Genomic DNA, 23,473 nt, shown 5'->3' with positions numbered 1-23,473 from the left:
AACACAGAGGCATGTGGCACCAAAAGATCTACTTTAAAAGTAGGTAAAGGGGGTCTCTTAAATTCCATTGCAAGAACTCAAATGTGCATGCAATATGCATATAATACATCACAGGCATAGTGATGTTCTTTATTCCATCCCACAGAAAGACTGAAAATATAGACAGAAATGTTAAAGACAGAAAGAAGATAGATGATACAAAGATATAAAGATAGATATTAGAAAGAAAGAAATATAGATAGATGATAGATAGATAGATAGATAGATAGATAGATAGATAGATGATAGATAGATAGATAGATGATAGATAGATAGATAGATAGATAGATAGATAGATAGATAGATAGATAGATAGATAAAATGAAACACAAAGGACTCATGGCAGAGGAGAAACAGTCAAGATTAACTCTCCATCCCTCTCTGATGAATGTCATCTTACCTTTCAAAGGCCAATAAAGTCCTCTAGACCCAGTCACCTGATGACTGAAACTTCCCAGGATAGAAATCATATTGGGGTTGCTAGAGTTAGCCCCCTTTCCTAAGGATCTGGACAGGCCAAATAACTCACTAGAGTAATCAAGGGAAAGTTCTAGGTTGCTCAAATGCATTGTGTTTCCAGCTACTGGGGACATATGCTTCCTCCTTCCAAGCCTAGTACAAGTTGAATCCATAGCAAGTGCTCATTCTGTTGAAAATATATGAAAATGGTACAAGTCCAAAGCTCACATTAAAAATAACTCAACTCATAGTTGTCTAAGATGGCAGAGTAGAAGGACAGACCTGCTCTAGCTCTATCTCTATAGCCCATAAAATACTTGTAAAAATGACTCTAAACAAATTCTAGCACAGCAGAAGACATAAAACAACAGAGTGAAAGAGATTTCCAGCCCAAGAAAGCCCAGAAAGCCAACAGGAAAGGTCTATCACAATGGGCTCAGAGCAAAGCCTGGGCTGCCCAATATGGCATGGACAGGACTAGAGCAGGCTTCAGGATGTGGAATCATGGGCAGTACCTGCGGGTCCCACATTTCTCAAACCACAAACACCAAAGATAGCTTCAAAGGTCAGTGAGAAAACTCTTTCACCTTTGTGAGAGGGGAGTGTGATCTGGCCTCTGCCCTAACCCCAGGGTGGAGGAAGCCACTGTGGCAGCAGCATCCACTTTTGGAGACCTTGATTGGGCCACTTTGGAGGAACTGAGAACTTACAGGTCCCTAAGGTATACCCTCCACTTGAAAAAGGACTCAAAAGTCAAGTAACTGGCTGGGAAAATGCCCCAAAAAGGAGAAAAAAATAAGACTATAGAAGGTTACTTTCTCGGTGAAGAGGTGTTTTCTTCCACCCTTTTGGATGAGGAAAAAGAAAGCATATCATCAGAGGAAGACATAAAAGTCAAGGTTTCTACATCCAAAACCTCCAAAATAAATATGTTATGATCTCAGTCCATGGAAGAACTCAAAAAGGATTTTGAAAATCAAGTAAGAGAAGTGGAGGAAAAATTGGGAAGAGAAATGAGAGTGATACAAGAAAATCATGAAAAGCGAGTTAATAGCTTGCTAAAGGAGACCCCTAAAAATGCTGAAGAAAATAAGACCTTTAAAAATAGACTAACCCAAATGGCAAAAGAGGTTCAAAAATTCAATGAGGAGAAGAATGTTTTAAAAAGCAGAATTACCAAATGGTAAAGAAGGTTCAAAAGCTCACTGAAGAAAATAGTTCCTTAAAAATTAGAATGGAGCAGTTTGAAGCTAATGGCTTTTTGAGAAACCAAGAAATTATGAAACAAACCCAAAAGAATGAAAAAATAGAAGACAATATGAAACATCTCATTGGAAAAACAACTGACCTGGAAAATAGATCCACGAGAGATAATTTTAAAATTACTGACCTACCTGAAAACCATGATGAAAAAAAGAGCCTAGACATTATCTTTCAAGAAATGATCAAGGAAAACTGCTCTGATATTCTAGAACCAGAAAGTAAAATAGAAATGGGAAGAATTAACTGATTACCTCCTGAAAGAGATCTGAAAAAGAAAAGTTCCAGGAATATTGTAGCCAAATTCCAGAGTTCCCAGGTCAAGGAGAAACTATCAGAAGCATCCATAAAGAAACAATTCAAGTATTGTAGAAATACAATCAAGACAACACAGAATTTAGCAGCTTCTACACTAAGGGACCAAAGGGCTTGGAAAATGATATTCCAGAGGTCAAAGGAGATAGGATTAAAACCAAGAATCATCTACCCAGCAAAACTGAGTATAATACTTCAGGGGAAAAAATGGAATTTCAATGAAATAGATGACTTGTAAGCATTCTTGTTGAAAAGACCAGAGCTGAAGAGAAAATTTGACTTTCAAATATAAGAATCAAGAGAAACATGAAAAGGTAAACAGGAAAGAGAAGCCTTGAAGAACTCATTAAAACTGAACTGTTTGCATTCCTACATGGAAAGATGTTATTTGTAACTCATGAGACCTTTTCCAGCATTAGAGTAGTTAGAGGGAATATATATATATATATATATATATATATATATATATATATATATATATATATATATATATATATATATATATATATATATATGGGTATGGGTATGGGTATGTATGTATGTATTATATATGTGTATGTGTGTAGCTAAATATTGTACACACACACATACACACATATATATATTATATATATATACATACATACATAGACAAACAGCACAGGGTGAGCTGAAAATAAAGGGAGGATACCTAAAAAAATAAATTTACTGTTGATGGAATATACTAGGAGTAAGAGAAAGGGAGAGGTAGAATATAGCAAATCATCTCATGTAATAGAGGGAAGAAAGGGCTTTTACAATGGAGGGGGAAGATGAAAGGAAATAATTGAGCCTTATTCTCATGGGATTTGGCTTAAGGAGGAAATGACGCACACTCAATTTGATATGGAAGTCTATTTTACCCTGAAGGAAGACAAGGGGGAAGGGGATAGGAAAAGGAAGATAATAGAAGGGACAGCAAATTGTGGACAGCAAACACTATTGTGGGAGGACAGGTGAAGGGAGTAGATAGAATAAATGAAGGGCAGGATAGGACAGAGGGAAATGTGGTTAGTCTTTTACAACATAACTATTATGGAAGTGCTTTGCATTGTTACACATGAATGACCTATATTGAATTGCTTGTTTTCTCAATGAGGTGGTTGGGGACGGAGGGAGAGAATATGGAACTCAAAGTTTTAGGAATGAATGCTAAAAATTATTTTAGCATGCAACTCTAAATTAAGTTATACAGGCAATGGAATATACTAATCTATTCTACCCTACATGAAAATAGATGGTAAGGGATATGGAAAAAGGGTGGATAATAAAAGGAGAACAGACTGGAGGAAGGGGTGGATGGGGTGAATGAGGTGAATGATGTCCTGGGGTAGGGATGGGGAGAGATGGGGAGAAACTTTTGAATTCAAATTCTTGTGGAAGTAAATGTTAAGAACTGAAAATAAATAAATTATGTATTAAAAAAAAGAATATAGTTGCATATGCCAGTTATATGTGTAGAGGAAATTGCCATAGCCACCACAGATTATTGTAAAGTCTATTTTGCTTAACCATTATTTTTTGATGCAAGGGAAGACTCAGTGAGAAACAGTATTGGGGTGGGAGAATAGCATAAATAAATAAAAATGATTTACAAAATTCTTACAGTCACCGTCAGATGACTAGCTATTTTCCCTTCCTATTTCTCTATGTTTCTCAAATTTCTTTGGGTTTGCTACTATCATCTGGGCTGTGACTTTACATGAAATTTCTGTGTATTTGCACTAATGAGCAAAGAAAGCATTTTATGTTCACTTTTTGGGAAGACATTGTTAATGTGTGAATCACCAGCTGTTTCTACACTTTGTCTTACATACAATCACAATAAGTATTATTTTTATTCATCATCAAAAAATAAAAATAACTTAGTAAACATTTATTAAACACCTATAAGTGTTCAAGGATATGTGCTACGTGCTAGGGAAATGCTATATAATACAATGGAATGAAATAGATAGGATATAAAGTCTTCTCCAAAGGAATTTGCAATCTAACGAGAGGTTGTAGAGGCCGTACTTAGTACAAGGGAAAGATTCAGGATGACAAAGGCTGTTTTCAGTTTTGGGTGGGAAAAGGTGAAATCAGTGAAATATTAATAGAAGAAGTAGTATGTGAATTGAGCCTAGAAGGAACGGGGGGATTTAATAGGTGGAGAACGGGAAGGAAGGAGTAAGAAGATGGAGATGGAATTTTATCAGGCAGAAATTGAGGAGGAGGAGGACAGCAGTCCTCTCCAGGTTACTGGGGGTAGTATAAGCAAAGTTCAGATATTGGAAGTAAAGAGGGGATGGGGAAAAGGGAGGGCAGAGAGATGGGCCATGAGGAGCAGTACAGTTAGCTCAAAAGGTGAAATCAATACAGAAATAGCATGAGACATGCCTGTGAAGGTAGATTGAGGCCAAACTGTGGAGGGATTCAAATGAAAGAATGAAGAGTACCCATTGCCTTTAGTGGACAATGGGGAAGTGTCTGGAGAAGTACAGATCACACAGCTAGTAAAAGACTGTTTCTAATTAAATGAGGCACATGTTGTAAAAACATCCATTCACATATGAACCAGTATGAAGGGGCATCAGCTGGAGAACAAGGCAGAGAGAACAGGGCATAGAGAAAGTTGTTAAATATTTTCAGAAATTAATATTAGAAATAATTGTGAGGTTCAGAAATGTGCAAGAGTCTTTCAGTTTGGATGAAGGGCCAAGTGTATAAAGGGATGCAGGGAAAGGTACGGCTGGAAATGTCAGTGAGACAGATGGCATCAATGGCATTTACCTCTCTGGGGTCAGAAGACATTAGGGTAGATGCATAGGTAGCCACAGTAACATCATCCACCACAGCTCTTGCAGCCTGTATGAGTGGTGAGTTCTCAATCCCATGTCTGCGCAGTTCCTGCACCAGCTGGGTGACCAAGTTGTTTCTCTCCCGGCATTTCTGGACCAGAGAAGCCACTTTTGCCTGCAAGGACAAAAACAACAAAGAATTCCATGTGGCTGCTCAAGGCTCTCATCAAAGCTCAAATGTCCATGATGGGGGGAGGCAGGAGAATCATCGCCATATATGAGAAAAGGTCTAATTCATCTTCAAACTAAGATTTCATGTATCACATCATAATGTACCTGGTTTAGTGGATAGAATGTTGGACTTAGAATCATGAGACCTGAGGCTTAATCATGCTTTAATCATTTGTCCTCAAGTGATCATGGAAAAATCACTTAACTGCAGTTACTTTATCTGTAAAACTTAGTATATCTGTATTTGTTTTGCCTTCTTTATAAGGTAGTGATGAAGAAGGAATTTTGCAACTTTTTAAATGCTTTAGAATTATGAGATTATTATCAGGTAATATTGTGTATTCTTCACACTATTTCCTTTCTACTATTTCGCCACCATCACTGCAGAATGGTAATAGGTCCCTTCGGACTGAGGGTTATGTTGTATTTTTCTTTGTTTCATGGGTTGTCATGGCCAAAGGATTCATCACCAGGAGACTGACCTAATGATAAGAGCTTTTCTGCACTTAGCTAGACTGGTCCTTGGAAGGCAGATTCTGTCTTTTGCCAGGACCATCCGTTGTTATGTGTCTAAGTGTCATGGAACACTGGAGTGTCTAAAGATTTTAAAATGAGTATAATAGAGAAGGCAAAAGAGAAAGGCATGTGGTGAATGTAATCAGGCATAATACACATAATAAACAAGGAACTCTAAAGATTATCTAAAGAATGATACCAAAAATGTGTAATTACAAAAGATGAAACTAGTAATACAAGAGAGCAAACAAAAAATAGCCTGTGTACTCCATCAACAAACTGGTGATAGCAAAAGAAAGTGAGGAAGGCTCCCAAGCGTGTTGAGTAGATAGACCTAAGGCAAACCAATGGGAAAGCTGGACAAGAATCAGTCGTTAAGGATGGGGATGGCTGGATTGTGATCTGCATCTTTGGAGAGATCATGCACACTGATACCATCCCAGTCCAGTTGAGTTTGGGAAAAACAATCTGTGTTAAAACAAAGAAGTAAAGATGAGGGATAAGGGAAAGGAGTTCAGGCATTGAAGAAAGAATGAAAAGGCACAGATTTGGGAAATGGAGACAACTGCTTTCCCCTCTTACCCTCATCTTTATTTCCTGGCTTCCCTGACCTCCTCCAAAATCCAGCTCAATTTCACCTTCTGCAAGAAGCCTTTCTGGAGACTTCCCCCTCCCTGACATAATGCCTTCCTCTGAGGCTATCATTTATTTACGTTGCATATGTCTTGTTATTTACATGTTATTTGTTTATTAATTACTTACATGTTATTAGATTATGAAATTCTTGAAAGAAGAGGTTGTTTTTGCCTTTTTGTGTATCCCCAACAGTTAGCAGAATGTCTGGTGTCTATTAATACTGAATAATTTGCTTGTTGACTAACTGTACCACAATTATGGAACTGGAGATTAGAAGCCCAGGTATAGTCCTGAATGACTATGTATGGGCTCCCTCTAATGGCAATCTAAGAGTTAGCAGAAATAGTCATACAGTGTGTGCAACTAATAACATAAAGCAGCCAACCTCTCATAGAATCACATTCCTGGAAAGAGGCCTCAGAGGCCATGTGATACTCCCTGAAACATAAGCCCCCTTCACTGGCATCGGATTGTTCAAACTCTGTTTAAAAACCTCCAGTCATGGAAAACTCACCATCTCTTGAGGCAGCCTATTCTACTTTTGGACAAATCTAATCACCAGGACGTGCTAAATTAAACCATATGGAAGAATCTTGTCTTAGACCAAAGTATCAAGTAAGTGAAGGGGTATTGACACTGCCTCTCCTCCCTCCCTCCCCATGCAACTATTGACCCCAGCACCTTCACTGTGTAGCCATACTAGGTAGAAACATCCAGTAGCTTGACCTCCCTTTGTTTCCCTCCTTCATCACAATTCAGCTCTTTTAGATTTTTCCTATTGGGGATTTACTCTGCATTTGTGACAACAGGGTGGTATATACAGAGAAATCAATTTCTGGGGGGAAAAGTACTCAGTTATCTAATAACAGCTACACTACCCTGGTAATGAGGATTTAACTTCTAAAGAATCAGAGAGGCAGAAAAGAATCAGAGAGGCAGAATGGCATTATAGGAGAGTGGGACAAGAAAAACACACTGGATGAGAATCAAGTGACAAGGGTTCCAATCCTTCCTCCACCATTAATTGACCTGGGTCAAGAGATTTGACCTTTCTGAAACCTAAGTTTCTCCTTCATAGAAAGGAAGAAAAGATGAAATGGTGTCAAAGATTTCTTCCAGCACTAAATTCTGTGAACATATATAGAAATATATAGATGGATAGACAGATATAAATAGATATAGACAGATATAAATAGATATAGACAGATATAGATATATAGATATTAGGGAGCAGAAATGGAAGGCAGTATTGCTAATACCACTTTCTAAAATCCTATCATATTAGGGACCCCTTTTACTCCTCCATCAAATGATAGCTCACTTAAAACCACTTTAAATACATTATATCACTTGATCCTTGAAAACAAACATGTGGCCAGGTATTATTATTCCCATTTTACAGATGAGATAACTGAAACTCAGAGAAGTCAAGTGATTTCCTTGATGGAATATGGCCAATACTTGGAAAAGAGAAGACTAGAAACTAAATCTCCAGATGTCATCATATTAGAATGAAAAGCATATTGGACTCGGAGTTAGAAAAATATGATTTGGACTCACCACTCTACAATTTGCCAACTGTTGGTCAGTCACTTAACCTTCTGCCCTGAATTTCAATTTCCTCATCTATAAATATAGGATGAACTAATTACTTTCAAATAAGTAACAGTTAGGCAGCTACCTGACACAGTGGATAGAGCTCCAGGTTTGGAGTCAGGAAAACTTGAGTTCAAATGCAGCCTCAGACACAGACTAGCTGTATGACCCTTGGAAAATCACTTAACTCTATTTGTCTCAGTTTCCTCATCTATAAAATGAACTGGAGAAGTAACTGGCAAACCACTGCAGTACCTTTGTCAAGAAAACCCCAACTGGAGTCATGAAGAGTAAGATATGACAACAAGCTTATGTTTGCATTACCTTCCTCACAGAATTTTTGTGAGCAACAAATAATGTTCATTAAAAATCTTTACAAATCATAAATTGTCATATAAATATCCTATAAAATAATCTCAATCTTAGATCTGGAAGTGACTTTAGAGATCAATCCCTTATTTTACAAATGGAGAAATCAAGCCCCCAGAAATGTTTTGTGGCTCAACCAAGGTTATACAGGTATTAAGTGATGGAGTTAGAATTTGAAACTATGTCGTAAAATGAGAGCCTGAAAGCTGGAGGTGATCTTAAAAGCTATCTACTCCAACCTCTTATTTTTTTATGAAGAAACTAAGTTTCACAGTTTTAAATGACTTACCAAGTGTCAGAGGTAGAATTTGAACACAGATCTTCTGATCCCAAATCCTTACCATGGACCACACTGCTTCCCCTTTACATCCAGATATCTAACATTCTCCTCTGATATCTTATCATCAATTATTTAACTAATCAGTCAATAAGCATTTATTAAGCTCCTACTATGTTGCAGGTACTGTGACAAGCACAGGTAATAATAGAATGACAAAAACCCAACAGTGCTTCCCTCAAGTATGAAGGTGATGCTTTGAGAGCTCTCAAAGGCTATGCCAATGTAGCCCAAACTCTGGCAGTTCCTAGGAAATTGGTGAGGCTTCAAACACAGGCTTAATAACAAACCATGTGCCTGGCATCTAGGGGCCAGTCTGGCCAAGTGCAAGGATGCTGGGCACACATAAAGATGGCCAGAAGGAGATGTTTTTTCCCAGCCATATCTACTTGGGAAGACAACTTACCAAGGCCTTTTAGAGGCTGCAATATGCATCAGTGATGATCATGCCCTCAAGAAGATGATTATATATGCTTCATAGATGATATCTACCCCCATTTCACTTCCCTTTTTTATCAGAGAGGCAGGAGAGTGGTGAAAAGTAAATGCTAACACCATGTCTAATGACTTCAGATGAAGGCTGGGGTCCTTGGATTCCACTAATTATAATTCCCCATCCTATACATAAGAAGAGTATGCTATCTGTGTGTCAGACAAGAAAAAGAATAGGAGACCAATATTCCTCTAAAGTGTCCAATGGTAATCCAATTATAGTCAAGGCCAGACCAATCACTGATTACCTTGAGAGGTGTCACAGCCAAGTTCACTTCATTTTTCCTTCTTCTGAGCTCTTCAATCTGAAATAGAGCCAAGGCACAGATTATTTTGATTATTCCAAAGCAACCCTGCCCTACAGAGAACCATAAAAAGTAGCCTTTGGGTCAATTGAGTACAACAGGAATGAAGATTTTTTTCATCTGGATCAAACATAGTTGGGGGTGGGGGAATAGCTGACCAGGGGTAAAATTGGGTTGGAAGGAAAATGGTTCCAAATGTAGCCTCTGTGAGAATTTGGAGGGAGGTAGTCCTGGAATAAAGGTGTCAGGACAAGGGGATTGTGGGGGGGGGGGGGTGACAGCCAGCAATGGCAGAGGCTGGTGGAAGGCTCCATGAGGTGGTGCCTGGATGGTGATCACCACAGGGAGGAAGTATTGGCACCCAGGACAAAGCCTCATTCTCCCCTTACTAGTAATAGTTCTCCTTCCAAGGAAGGAGTACATAACATGCATCTATGGACAGTTTTCATGTACATCCTATAAGCAGAAGTTACCTGGTCCCCTTAAAGAGGAACATTTACATCCTGAACAGCTGGAAATGGAATTCAAAGGGCAAATCACCTCCTTCTCTGGGATTTAGTTTTCTAGTCTATGAAATGAGAGTTTTGGACTAAGTGATTTCTAAAATATGTCTGACTGTCATTCTTTACTCTAAACCTAACATTCTGTATGTTCTAAGGTCTCTTCAAACTCAAAATCTGTGATATCCTCTGCCCAAAATTTCTCCTGGAGGACTAAGAGGCTTTAAGAAAGGGCCAGAAACAATAGTACCTTTTCTCCCAGCTGGCCCTGAAGGTACCGAGTTTCATTTTGTGATGCCTGAAGTTCATTGTGTAAGGCAGCCTGATCTCTGAGCTGGGACCTCAGGGTTAATACCTGGTGGTGTAGAAGCTTACTGCTCATCTTGGATTCTTCTTCTGGAGTGATGTTCTCAATATCTTGGAGCTGTAGAGATGATGTACATAGAATATTATATACAATTACATATAGTATGTAAATAGTAAATACATAGCAATAATAATAGGAGAGGGGTAGAGATAAGAATTTATTAAGAACCTACTATGTTCCAAGCACTGTGCTAAGTACTTTACAATTACTATCTCATTGGATCCTCAACAAGACTGGGAGATAGGCGTTCTCATTTACCTCAATTTTACAGCTGAGGAAACTGAAGCAGACAAAGGTTAAGTAACTTGTTCAGAATCACACAGTTAGTTTCTGAAGTTGGGTTTGAACATGGTCTAGGAATCTAAAATATTACTTCCTGTTTTCAAATACAAAACACTTTCATTTATAATAATACAATAATGAAAACAATTATTAACTTTTAAATCAATGTCAAATCATCACAGATCATCATAGAGTTGGAAGGGGTTTTGGGAAATAGATCATCTAATGCAATGACTGGCAAACTATGATCCATGGGCCCAGTCCAGTCTGCTGCCTGGTTTTCTATGGCCCAGCAGCTTAGAATTTTTTTTATATCTTATACCATTCTTCATTGGACCCCTGATTAGTCCAATCCCTTTGTTTCACAAATGATGAAACTGTGACATGGAGAAGAGGAATGTCTTACCCAAGATCCTACAACCTCATAGAGGCTGGTTGTAGATGTCAAAGAGGGAATTACTACTTTAACCTTGGCTTGCCCTTGTTACTTTTGAGGTTTCTTCCAACTCCAAATTTATAAGACCCCAGGGAAGCTTTGGATAACAATTCCAATCCAAAATGAAAGAATTTCAGAGCTGCTCAGTACAGAAAAGATGTTTTTATGAATAGAATTTTTTATTAATAGGAATAATAATAACTCATATTAAAATAGGGTCTTGAAAATGCATAGCTTCAGTAGCTTAAGACCACAGTAAAGCTAGGTGGCGCAGTGGATAGAGTGCTAGACCTGGAGTCAGGAAGATTTATCTTCTTGTGTTAAAATTTGACCTCAGACACTTACTAACTGTGTGACCCTGAGCAAGTCATTTAACCCTGTTTGCCTCAGTTTCCTCATCTGTAAAAGGAGCTGGAGAAGAAAATAGCAAACCACTACATTATCTTTGCCGAGAAAACCATTTCCAAATGGTGTTGCAAAGAATCGGACTTGACTGAAATGACTGAACAACAAAGCTTAAAATATCATTAGGACTTTTGAGACACCTCATATATTACTTTGCAAAGCACACCACACTGATATATTACTTTCTCCATTTTACTAAGGATGAATATAAGGTTAAATCAATTGTACACAATCATTTGGTCATAGCTAGTCAATGTCCTAGCTGGGAACCTTTGCCCCAACCCAAGACCATGAATCATTCACTATCAAATAACATAATTTTTTCACTCAACTGCCATCCCCCCACATACATGCAGAGGTAATTTATAAATGTACACTTTCTCTCGAAATAGGCTACCCACCTCCACAAGATTAATCCACTCCCCAAGGACACCCTAGTCATCATTTAGCAAATTACTTAATCCAATTCACCCTCTAAACTCCTTGAAACCATTACCAAACCCCTTCCCAACTAGGGCAGGCCTTTCTAAAGGGCATTGAGGAAAGAAATCAAAGTATAACTAAAAGAAGTCTAACCTTGGAAGTGAAAGAACCAAATGGTTTAAATCCCTGAGCGTCTTCTCCTCCCAGTTTGCTTTTTCTTATTTTTAAGTAGGCAAACTAGGGCATCTTTTGCCTCATTTTTTACTTAGCTTTAAATCACTGAATGGGTGTTGCCTCAGACAAACTGAGACCTGAAAAGACCTTAGCTTAAAAAGGCCAATGTTTCCCACTGCATCTGGGGCCATCTCCAGTCCTTCTGATCTATGTCTTGCCACTGGACTTAGATGACCCTGGAGGAAAGAGGGAGGTTGATGACTTTGCACAGTACTGCCTTACTTAAATCCAATTCTCTTGGAACTCATGACATCACCCCCCCCCCCCCGATGTCATTGGTCCCCTTCAAGAACAAATCACAAACAGCAAGAACTATGGGCAAATAACCTGAACTTCATCTCGTTGATTACCCCAGAAATCAGGACATGATAGAGAGACGTGTCAAACCTGACAGTCACTGCCCATTGCTAGTGATATAGTCAGCAAGAAAGGATATCTCCAAAAACTCCTTAAAATCACTACTAGTGACTAATAAGACTAAGCATAAAATGAGGATATTATGGACAATTGTAACATTTTCATTGCTGCTATTGATTGGGGGTAGGGGATTTGGAAGAGGAAAGCAGATTTGGAAAATATGGACCTAATGAGGACAGTAAAAATGCATTTGCCTGCAGTTCTGATCAATATGGTTTTGAATTGGAATTGGAGGAGGAAGAAGAAAACTGCCCACATGTTTATGCCTTGAAATCTCTGCAGATTTTCCTGTGTTCCAGAGAAGTCATCTGTGGGGCTAAGTTACAGATCACACATGACTGAGCTGCTGTCGGTCTCTAGGAGCCTTTCTGATTTCTTTAAGTGATGCTAATCATGTACTTTCCAACTGAACCGCATTTTGACTTCCTCCTATCTCCTCCTGCTGAGGCAAGTTATCTGTAGTCCTCCTAATTCTGAGCAGGAGAGATTGGGGAAAGGGGTGAAAGAGGTAAATCACATCAGGGCAACAAAGGAAAATTCACTATGTGAAAGAAATTGTAAAGAATGAAAATGACTAGAAATATGTGGGCTCCCTCTGGAGGTAGTAAGTTCCCCGTCAGTGGAAATGTTCAAATAGAACCTTTATAGACATTTGTTATATACATTGGAGAAGAAACATACTGGGTGGTGGACCTGAATGTTTAAGAGTCTATGAGGTCAGGACTAATGGCTGAAGAATCACAGCATCATAGATTGAAGGCTGAAAAGAGACCTCAGAGACCATTGAGTCAAGTGGTCTTATTTTCCAGGCAAGAAAACTGAGAATGGGAAATACAGAGTGAATTAACCAAGGCCACACAGGTAGGAAATGGTAAAATCAAAATTCGAACCCAATTCTTTTGCTCCAAATCCATCATTTGTTCCCCTGTCTCTATGGGAAGGACTAAAAGAAGGGAAGAAGCATTTATTAAGTGCCTACTATATGCCAGACACTGAGCTAAGCAATTTAAAATTATTATCTTACTTGATAATGAACATACCTTTCTGGAGCCCAGATGTCCTAACCTTATACAGAAGAAAACAGACTTGAGGAGGTAATTACCAAAGTTCTCAGAGTGAGTTAGTAACAGAGCGGAGACTAATACACAGGTGTCCTAAATTGCTAGCCAATGTTCTGTCTACTACAGCAAACTACCCTAAACAAACAAAAAGCACTCGAGGAAAGGGCGCTTAAGAAATGATTTCCCAATTTGATAAACTATTGAGAGGAAAGATGGCAGGACGGTAAATGAAAATTAAGGGAAATTTTGGTGATTCCTAAGAAATTGAGACTATAATCTTCTCCCTCTCAGTCTAAGATAGAACATAAAATAAGCATATGAAGAATTTTTTTATTTCATGAATATTATTAACAAGGAAATTCTGCTTATCCATATTCAGAAGACATGATGCTTATAATAATGCCATCAGACATTCAGTGTTATATCATCTAAGATTTGAATTCTCACCTGTCTTCCTTTGGTGGAACAAAAAGCTCTATACCAATGTGATTTACGTTTTCTTTTCTTTTTTTAAAGAAAACTATACAATTTAGGTAGAAGGCATTATTTTAAAGGCATCTTTCTTCAGGGATACTGTCAATATGGAATAAAAGGAAAATATATCACACACATTTTTCATCATGTAGAGCAAGGAAATCAGGAGCTTTGATCACTTCTTAAAAAAAGTTATTGGAAGATCAAAGCCCATGAGAGATATTTCCATAAAAGTCTTCTGATGTGTCAGAAATATTGTACTCAAAGGAATGTTAAATCCGGATAAAAGAACCTTGGGTTCTGTTCTCACTCTGCCAATAACTAGCTATTTGAATTTAAGGACATCATCATCCTTTCAGAACCTCAGTTTATCCACATGGCTGTCACAAGGAAAGTGCTCAATAAATCTTAGAGTGGGATATGAATGTGAATTACTTTTACCATCATCATAAACAGGCTGGATTAAATAATAATTCAATCTGGCTTCAATATTCCATGTTAAATAGTCTAAGGTCCCTTCTAGTTCTAGCATTGTATATTCTGTCTTCCCCTGTACCCTCTAGCTCTAACATTACATGCTCTCTGGTCTAACACCCCTTCTAATTCTAATATTCCAATGACATTCTGTCATTCAGCTCTAACATTCTGTGGTTTTGGTTTTAAGATTCTATATAGCATTGAAATTCTCTGTTTTATGTTCTAAAGTCCCCTTGGACTTTGACACCCTATAAATCTCAAAATCAAGGCAAAATAAGGGTCTGTCAGATGAGCATCTGAATCACCATTTTTTTTTCCTGAATGTGAGATTTTGATATGGAAAAAGAGGAGACTTATAAGTCAGAGAATTACAGCTCCCTAGGTGATTCGGAAATTGGTTTGAGTTGGTAGACATGAACCCTCTCTGCAAAGATGGATCTGAAAAGTTAGATGGAGTTTAATGCAGTATAGAGTATGTACAAATGTTAGCCATAGAAGGTCACAGTAATTCAGAGATAATCACCGCCTCAATCCAGGAGCTGCTAGATAAACTGATCAGGGAGAGGATGGTTTAGAGGAAGGAAGGTGGTATGGGAATATGCCTGTATTTGGATAATGGGCTCATGATGTGAGTGTATGGCACATGCATGAGGACTTCTGCTTGTACCTATGTACACAAATATTCATTTGGGGAAAGATGAAAAAGATTTGCATTCAGTTTCTTTCCTCATGTCCCAGCTGTCCACTCGACTACACATTTCTAGTTAAAAAGAAAGTGTAGAGCTTAACACAAATTGCATGAAAAAAATAATTTTGCTTTGGAATTTTGCAGTTTATTTGAAATTCGTATTGTGTAGGAGTTAGTTTTACCATCTGATCCCGGGCAAAGAACAGATGGATAAAATTAATGGATTCACAAAACCAATTTGCAAACCTGTCGGTGAATTTCATAAAATCGCTAACTACATCTATGTATTTCCATGGTATTTCCAACTTCTCTGCCCCACCTCCCGCTTGGCAAAGAATGGATAAGGCTTCCTTATGCTGCTCCCACCAGAGAGAAACTGCTGCCCCCATTTCAGAGTGGGGAGCTAGCAGAACTTTGACAGAGAGGCAGCTGTAATGTAGCAGAAAAATACAGGACATTGGGGAGAGAGTTAAATAATTTTTTTTTTTCAGAATTACTGAATTTTGGAGTTGGAAGGGACTTTAAGGGCCATCTGGTCCAGCTTAGGCTTGAGCACAAATATCCTTTCTATGTCACTGAATCATAGATTTGGAGCCAGAAGGAGGCTTGAAGGTCATCTCATCCAAGCTCCTCATTTTATAAATAAGGAAACTAAGGCCCAGGAAGGTTAGATTTTATGCCCAATGTCACACAAGTATTAAGTGTCATGGATGGGATTTGAATATTTATGAGTTGACATTAAACCATTAATGACGTCTTTCTGGTTTAGTGAGACTTGGGTTCAAACCTGAGTTCTGAGCATTTAGGTGAGGTTGGTCTTGAGTTTCCATATCTTTAAAATATTTTTTTTTTGGTTAGTCAAATGAAGAAAAGTTTTATTACAAGAGTCTTATAGGATAATGATAACATTTAATGCTTTTAGGATTCATTAAGCTTTACAAAATGTTTTCCTCTAGTTAACCCCATAAGATAGGGAATAAAAGTATTATTCTGATTTTACGGATAAGGAAATACCATTGGGCCTCATCATAGCGTAGAGGAGACTGACTCAAGGTGCTTGAAAGCTGCTACCAAATTAGAAACATTTTGAGTACAGAATTATAGAACATTAGAGCTGCACAAGAATTTAAAGATGATCTAACCCAATCTTATTTTATACATCTGTTGTTGTTGTTATTCAGTAGTTTTCTTTGCCATCCCATTTGGGATTTTCTTGGCAAAGATACTACCGAGGTTTGTCGTTTCCTTCTCCAGCTCATTTCACAGATGAGGAAACTGAAGCAAAAAGTGTTAAGTGACTTGCCCAGGGTCACACAATTAATAAGTTTCTGAGGCTGGATTTGAACTTAGGAAGATGAGTTTTCCTGACTCTAGACCTGGCACTCTATCCATTGGATCACCTAGCTGCCCTACTATTTTATAGAAAAGGAAACTGAAACCCAGTTCAGTTCGGGACCTTCCGAAGGTCACAAGGCAGGATTCAAATCTGGGTGTCCTGATTCCATGTCCATTGATTTTGCTACAGCAGGTTGCCTGTCACTGTTATTTCAGGAAATAGAAAAGCAGAGGAAGGTGGTAAATGGCACAATATATGGGCCACCTTATTAAAAACTTATGAAGAGTTAAAGGCTCCTGAAATGAAATGAGTCAATCTTGTTTCTAAGTGGAATCAAGTGGAAAGATCCCTGCATTTAGAGTCAGAGGACCTGAGTTCAAGTCCGGATTCTACTGCTTACTTTCTGTACCTAAATCCTAGGGACCTTTTCAGAAATTGCCCAGACTTTTATCAAACGGACCAGATCACATCAAGGCTTTAAGTAAATGACTTTTGCATATGCATAAATGGATATATTTTATTTTTGGTCATTTTAACTTCTGAATACTAGCAGGATGTATATGTATTAGATGAGAAAAACATAGTTCAATTGGCCCTAGGTTACATATAGATTGGGACTCTAAATCTAACCTTTTTACAGGTATGCTTATACTATATTTCTATCTTGAGGTGTGTGAGGGGGAGGGAGGGAGAAGATCCAGGCACAATATAATTTGTACAGAAAACTCTCCGAGTAGAAACTCTCTCCATCAATTCAAATGAACTCCTCTTTTATAATTTATCTCTGAAAGCTACACAGGGCACTTGGAAATGAAGCGTTCTCCACAATGAGTTATCATTTGGACTTAAACAGACTTTTTAATCCAAAAGCAGTTCTACAGTCATCATACTAAACTGACTCTCTTTAGGGTGTTTCTTAATAATCATCCAAATGAATAATCTAAATAATAAAATAAAATAGTCCAAAATCATCATGATGGAATTGCATTTTTCTAGGCTAAAGATTTACCCCAATATCCATATACTTCATTCATTCAATCATTCACTCAGAAATTTTCATTAAATAGCTACTGAGATCTAGACTATTGGACGAGGTGCTCAGGGAAGGAGCAAAGTTTAACTATTTAACCAATAAGCATTTATTTTGTGCCTACTATGTGCCAGGAAAGTTGCTAGGCACTGGAGATGTAGGCAAAAATGAAAAAGTTGTCCACAAACTGCTTTAGATAAAGCACAGTCCCTGCTTCTCTAGAGCTTACAGTGAAAATGTAGGAATAAAGCACAAAGACTTGATATTAAATAACATGTATTAGGAAGTTGAAAATCAAAATGCTATGTGAATTCTTACTTAATCTCACTCTCTAAATGAAAATCATCTCTATTCAATGGGCTTCAGCCTAGTAGTACCTTATCACCCACTGATTGAAGATATCAGGGTTGCTAGCTGGGAAAGGGCAGGGGAGTTGCAGTCCCAAATGCCTTCTTATGGCAGACAGCATGCATTGATTAAGCACTTAACTATGTATCTACTATAGTCTAGTTTACTTCTTAGCTGGGTTGTTTCCTAGCAAATTGACCTTATCTTTTTCAAACTCAGCTATCCTTTTCAAATTTCTCTCCATTTCTTTTTCTAAAGCATATGCTTTATTAATGCATATCTCTTGATCTCTGTGTAATCTGGTTTTTTGAGGAAAACTTTGTTTTGCTCTTTCTGCACATCAGAAATTACATGTTGAGCTTTGTGAATACAAAGAAAATCAAAGTGTAATTGCTGCTCTCAAAGTACTCTTTCTAATGGGGAAGACAACACAAATAAGCATGCATATAGAAGATATATATATATATACATATATATATATACATACATATGTATAGATAGATAGATAGATGATAGATAGATGCAGATGCAATATATGTGTGTGTCTGTGTGTACAGAAATACACAGTGTAAATGAAAAATAATCTCAGAGGGAAGAGTTTGGAGGAGGGGGAAGAGAGACTAGAAAAGGCTTTCTGTAGAAGGTAGGATTAGAGCTGAATTTTGAATGAAGTCAGGGAAGTTAGGAGTGGTTGCAGGGGGGGGGGGGGGTGTAGCCTGTGCAAACTGGAGGAGTTGGGAGATGAAGTGAGATGTATTAGGAACAGCAAGTAAGCCAGTGTAGGAGATCCCAGAGTGTGTGGAGGGGAGTAATATGTAAAAAGACTGGAAGGGTAGCATGGGACTGGGTTGTGAAGGATTTTAAAAGCCGAACAGAGGATTTTAAATTTGATTCTAGAGGTGATAGGAAGCCACTACAGTATAGTGAGATAGGATGGAGAGTTTGGCCTGATTATGTTTTAGGAAGATCATTTTTGCCATGGAATGGAGGATAAAATAGCTTGGGAAGAGTCTTGAGGCAAGGAGAGTAATTAAAAGCACAGATGAAATTTGATGAAAGCTCATACCAGGCTGGTGGCTGTGTAAGTGGGGAGATGGGAACTCAGACAAGAGGGATGACAGTGTGGTTAAGGCATCATTGAACAAAGAGGATAAGTGAGAGGGAAGAGACACTTTAGTGGCTTTAATTTAAACAGCATATCCAATTCTAAGATATTCCAAGTCAGAAGGAAATACTGTTCTGAAACTTAGCCTTAAAGGATGAGCATTTGCTGCCAATGATAAGATGAAGAGAAGGCAACATAAGCAGTTTTAGGCTGTTTTTAGTGGCGGTGATTTTGCTGTATGGAGAAATCTGGAGGGTGCCAGACTGAAAATCTCTTGCAAAGGAGAAGCTGCCTGGCAAGAGATATTTCATGCTTTTCTAAATTAAATCTTCTTGTAAATAAAAATACACAAGAATCCTGGAGTAATTTAATTTGAAATAAGTTAAAGTTACCAGATCTTGTTCACATGAATTCTCGAGTATCTGTAGCAACTAAAAGCCATACCCATGAAGTTCATTTTTTACACCAGAGTCAGCATACAAGCTTCCATTTTCTGACTCCAAACACAGTGTTTTCCCCACTGTATTATATTGACTCTAAAACTATAGAATGTTATGTCCTAAAATAGACTTTAGAGATCATTTAACTTTCATTTAATATACAAGGAAATAGTGGTCTAAAGAGAAGACTTACCTAAGCTAGAAAATGGTAGAGGTAGGGCACAAGCTCAAGGCTTTTGACTCCTAGCTCGATCCTCATTAAGGCAGTCATTTTTAATGATCTCGTAACCCTTTGCAAACATTAAAGCGTTATATAAATGTTAATTATGATTACATAATTATCAGAGGGAAGAACTAGGAAGCATGTGTGCAGATTTCATGGAGAGAGATTTTGGCCCAACATGAAGAAGTACTTCCTAGCAATTAAGGTTGCCCAGTAATGAAATGGCCTGCCTTAAAAATGAGTGACTTCCATATCTTCGGGAGGCCTTCACGTGGTGACTTCATGGGTACTCTTTTTTTTGGAGGTGATTGGGGTAAAGTGACTTACCCAGGATCACACAGTTAGTAAGTGTCACAAGTCAGATTTTTAACTCAGGTCCTCCTGACTCTGAGGCAGGTGCTTTATCCACTGTGCCACCTAACTGCCCTATAGCTACCCTTTAAAGAAGAGTTAGATTTGAAATACCTTTGAGGTCACAAACAGCTTTAAAGTTCTGTAATTCAATGATATTGTAATATACTTCAAAGTCCACTTACCTGGGAAAAACTAGCTAATGATCCATGTGCTTGATTGTGAAATTCAGACAAACTCTTGCTTTTTTTCTTTTTTTCAAAATCTGCCCTTTTCTTTTCCCATCCATTAGAGGGATCTTGAGTGACAGGGTTCTCCTTCACTAAAAATGGATTCAGTCTTTCATAGTCCATGTGGAGCTGATACATTTCCCTGCAAAAGGGGTGTCCTTTTTGTCCTTTAGCAAAAACAGACACTTCCTCCAAAGGCAATCCTTCATCTCCTGTTGGTTGGTTTGAGGGATCAGTTGCCTGAATTCCTTGATCTATCATGTTTGCTTTGTCCAACAGCTTCTGAATTTGTTCTTTGAGTTGCTCATTCTCTTTGGTTATTTGTTTGATATCTTTTGTTTCCCATGTGGCTTTCCCTTCCATAATATGTATCTTGGAGAGGAGCTGTTCATTTTCTTCTTTCAAGTTTTGCATCATGTCTTGTATTCCTGGCACTAGATCTCTGATTAGATCTTTATAACCAGTGCCAAGATCAGCTATCAAGGCCTTGAGCTCTTGGTTTTCTTGTGTAACCTGATCAATCATTTCCCGTGCTTCTCTAATGTTCTTTGTCATTGCTTTCTGGATATTGTCCACCTTCTTCTTCAGAGCCATATTTTCCTCCTGCAGGTCAGAAATTTTATCATAACTTTTCCCATTGCAGTCTTCAAGGTCTGAAATTAGTTGCAAAAATTGGTCTAGTTGACTTCTTAGCTGAGATAAGTTTTCCAGCAAATCAACCTTATCTTTTTCAAGCTCAATTATCCTTTTCATATTTCTCTCTTTTTCTTCTTCTAAAGCATATGTTTTATTATTGCATATTTCGTGATCTCTGTGCAATTTGGTTATTTCAAGGAAAACTTGATTTTGCTCTTTTTGTATATCAGAAATTAGTTGTAAAAACCTTTTCATGCTTTTGCATGCTTCAGTTTTTAGAGGAAAGCTGTTCAAAAAAAGGGCCAATTGAGAATTTAGAATCACTTCATTTAAATCAGGCAACCTCTTAGAATGAGTTTCATTTTTCCTCTCTGCAGCAAACATTGTCCTAATGTCCCTACCCTTTTTAAGTTTCGTACTCTCAACATCTTCCTCAGTCCTTCCTTCTGATATTTCTGAAGAATCAACATCTGTTCCACTATCTGCATTCACTGAGACTGTATGACTATCAATGTTCACCTCCACCTCTAAGGACTGCAATTTTTGGGAGTACCTCCAGTTTTCTTCTTCCAACTGTTTCATTTTCTGTCGATAACTCTCATTTTCTTCCTCCAAGACAAAGATTTCCTGGAAATGTTTCTCTACCTCCTTCTCTAGTTCATTCATTTTAAGAAAATTTCTGCTCTTCTTTATGTCTGTAGCCAATATTTCATTCTCACAAGATTCATCTCGCAATGGTGATTTCCTAGTGAATTGAGAACATCTCTGTTCCTCTGAGAAAAACTTGTCCTTTTCTTTTTCAAAAGCATGTCTTTTCTGGATACATTGGCCATAATTATCATTCCCTAGATCTGCTGTTTCTTGATGGGATATTTGTTTCTTCTTTTCCGCTTCAAACAACTTATCTTTTTCTTCCCAGACATCAATATTTTGGAGCGCTATTTGTTTTTCTTCATTTGACTTAGATTTTTCCCTAAGTCCTATTATTTTCTCTTCAAGTACATTGGCATCCTTTGGCAAACATCCTTGGTTTCTTTCAGCTACTACTGTGAGATTCCCACACTCCTCTGGAGAACCACCTTCTTGGCTCTTTACTTGTGCTTGCTTTTGGAGAGCCCAAACATTTGACTTTCCTTTCATCTCTCCTTCCAGGAGATCCAGTCCTTCCTCTTGAGTCTCTGACTCATGCTGTGCCACTGAAATTTGAATTCTCAGGCTTTGCTCAGGATTGTAGCTGGTTTCCTGGAACTGACTTTTTTCTTTCTCTCCTTCCCCATGTTTTGAACATTTTGCCTCATTAGCTAGAATGCTTGCATCATGGAAGTCCCCCTCTAAGATTTTCTTTTTGTTTATTCCATTTTGTGGAAATATATCCTGGCATTTTAACCATTCTCCTTGCTTTTCTTCTAATTCAAGTTCTATATCTCCTGCCCTTTGGTCAAGAGTATCCTCAGGTATTCCTGTGCCATTTCTGGAAATGCCATTTTTCAAAAGAGATTGTGGATTATCAGCACTGTTCTGGATCTCATTAGGATTCCAACTTGGCTCCTTCAGGACTTGAGGGGTATGCATGGATTGGAACCCATGAATCACATGATTCTGAGGAAGTTCTTCTTGGAAAGAATCTTCTAGAACAGTGAGACTTCCAGAAGAAGGAGGGACAACCATGGGCATTAACAAAGGAATTATGGACTTCTCCAAGAATGGAAATGACTCTTCATTTTGTATCTTGGAAGTTGCTTTTGAAAAGTTGAGTTGGTCAAAAGGGAACAGATAATCTTCATTAAGCTGACCGGAGGAAGGTCCACAAAAAAGGAAAAGGACTGCTTGTGGATCTGAGGTGGGCACACCTGAACAATCCTGTGAATAAAGACAACAAAACAAAACAATTCTTTAATTGCCATCTGTCCCCTCGGCTACATTTACTGAGGGTCTATTGGGTGCTCAGCATAGTGCTAGATACTTCTGTGGAAGTGCTGCCTACTCCTTATCTTCATATAACTTACAACACTGAGGTCACAGACTGTTTTACTTTTGTTTGTTTGCTTATTTTGCCATTGTTGATAAATGCCGGCAGGGTGCTGGCACATAGTAAGTGCTTAAAATGAGGTAGCTAGATGTTGTACTGGATAGAGTGTTGGACTTGGCATTGGGATGATCTGAGTTCAAACATCACCTCTGATGTTTGCTGTGTGATTGGGGCAATTCACTCCTCCCTCAACCATAGTTATCTGTAAAATGAGGACAATCATAACCCTTAATGAAAGGCTTATTATAGAGATCAAATGAGATAATATATACACACTCACACACAAACACACACGTACGTGCATGTGTGTGTATTGTTGTTTAGTCATTTCAGCTGTGTCCAACTCTTTGTGAACTCATTTGAGGTTTTCTTAGCAAAGATACTGGAGTGAGAGTGGTTTGCCATTTCCTTCTCCAGCTCATTTCACAGTTGAGGAACTGAAGTCAACAGGGTTATTTGCCCAGGATCACACAACTAGTAAATATCTGAGACAGGATTTGAACTCAAAAAGAAAAGTCTCCCTGATTCCAAGCTCTATCCACTGTGCCACCTAACTACATATATACATATACATATACACATACAGATGTGTATATATAACATAATCATACACACATACATATGTATG

At 38.1% G+C, this 23,473-nt stretch overlaps 1 protein-coding gene across 1 annotated transcript in view; it reads right to left on the bottom strand.

Moving 5' to 3' along the window:
• Nucleotides 1–23,473, bottom strand: part of C6H4orf50 (chromosome 6 C4orf50 homolog) — a 156,770-nt gene that overhangs the window by 96,637 nt on the left and 36,660 nt on the right. The window contains exons 6-9 of the mRNA XM_072621421.1: nt 20,136–22,676; nt 10,104–10,277; nt 9,297–9,353; nt 4,864–5,046 (exon numbers count right to left, since the gene is read on the bottom strand). Coding sequence (XP_072477522.1) covers nt 4,864–5,046; nt 9,297–9,353; nt 10,104–10,277; nt 20,136–22,676 — 2,955 coding nt within the window. The remainder of the gene's footprint in view (nt 1–4,863; nt 5,047–9,296; nt 9,354–10,103; nt 10,278–20,135; nt 22,677–23,473) is intronic.

Source organism: Notamacropus eugenii, chromosome 6 (assembly GCF_028372415.1).
Source record: "Notamacropus eugenii isolate mMacEug1 chromosome 6, mMacEug1.pri_v2, whole genome shotgun sequence".
Lineage (NCBI taxonomy): Eukaryota > Metazoa > Chordata > Mammalia > Diprotodontia > Macropodidae > Notamacropus > Notamacropus eugenii.
This window is presented reverse-complemented; position numbering and strand designations above follow the sequence as displayed.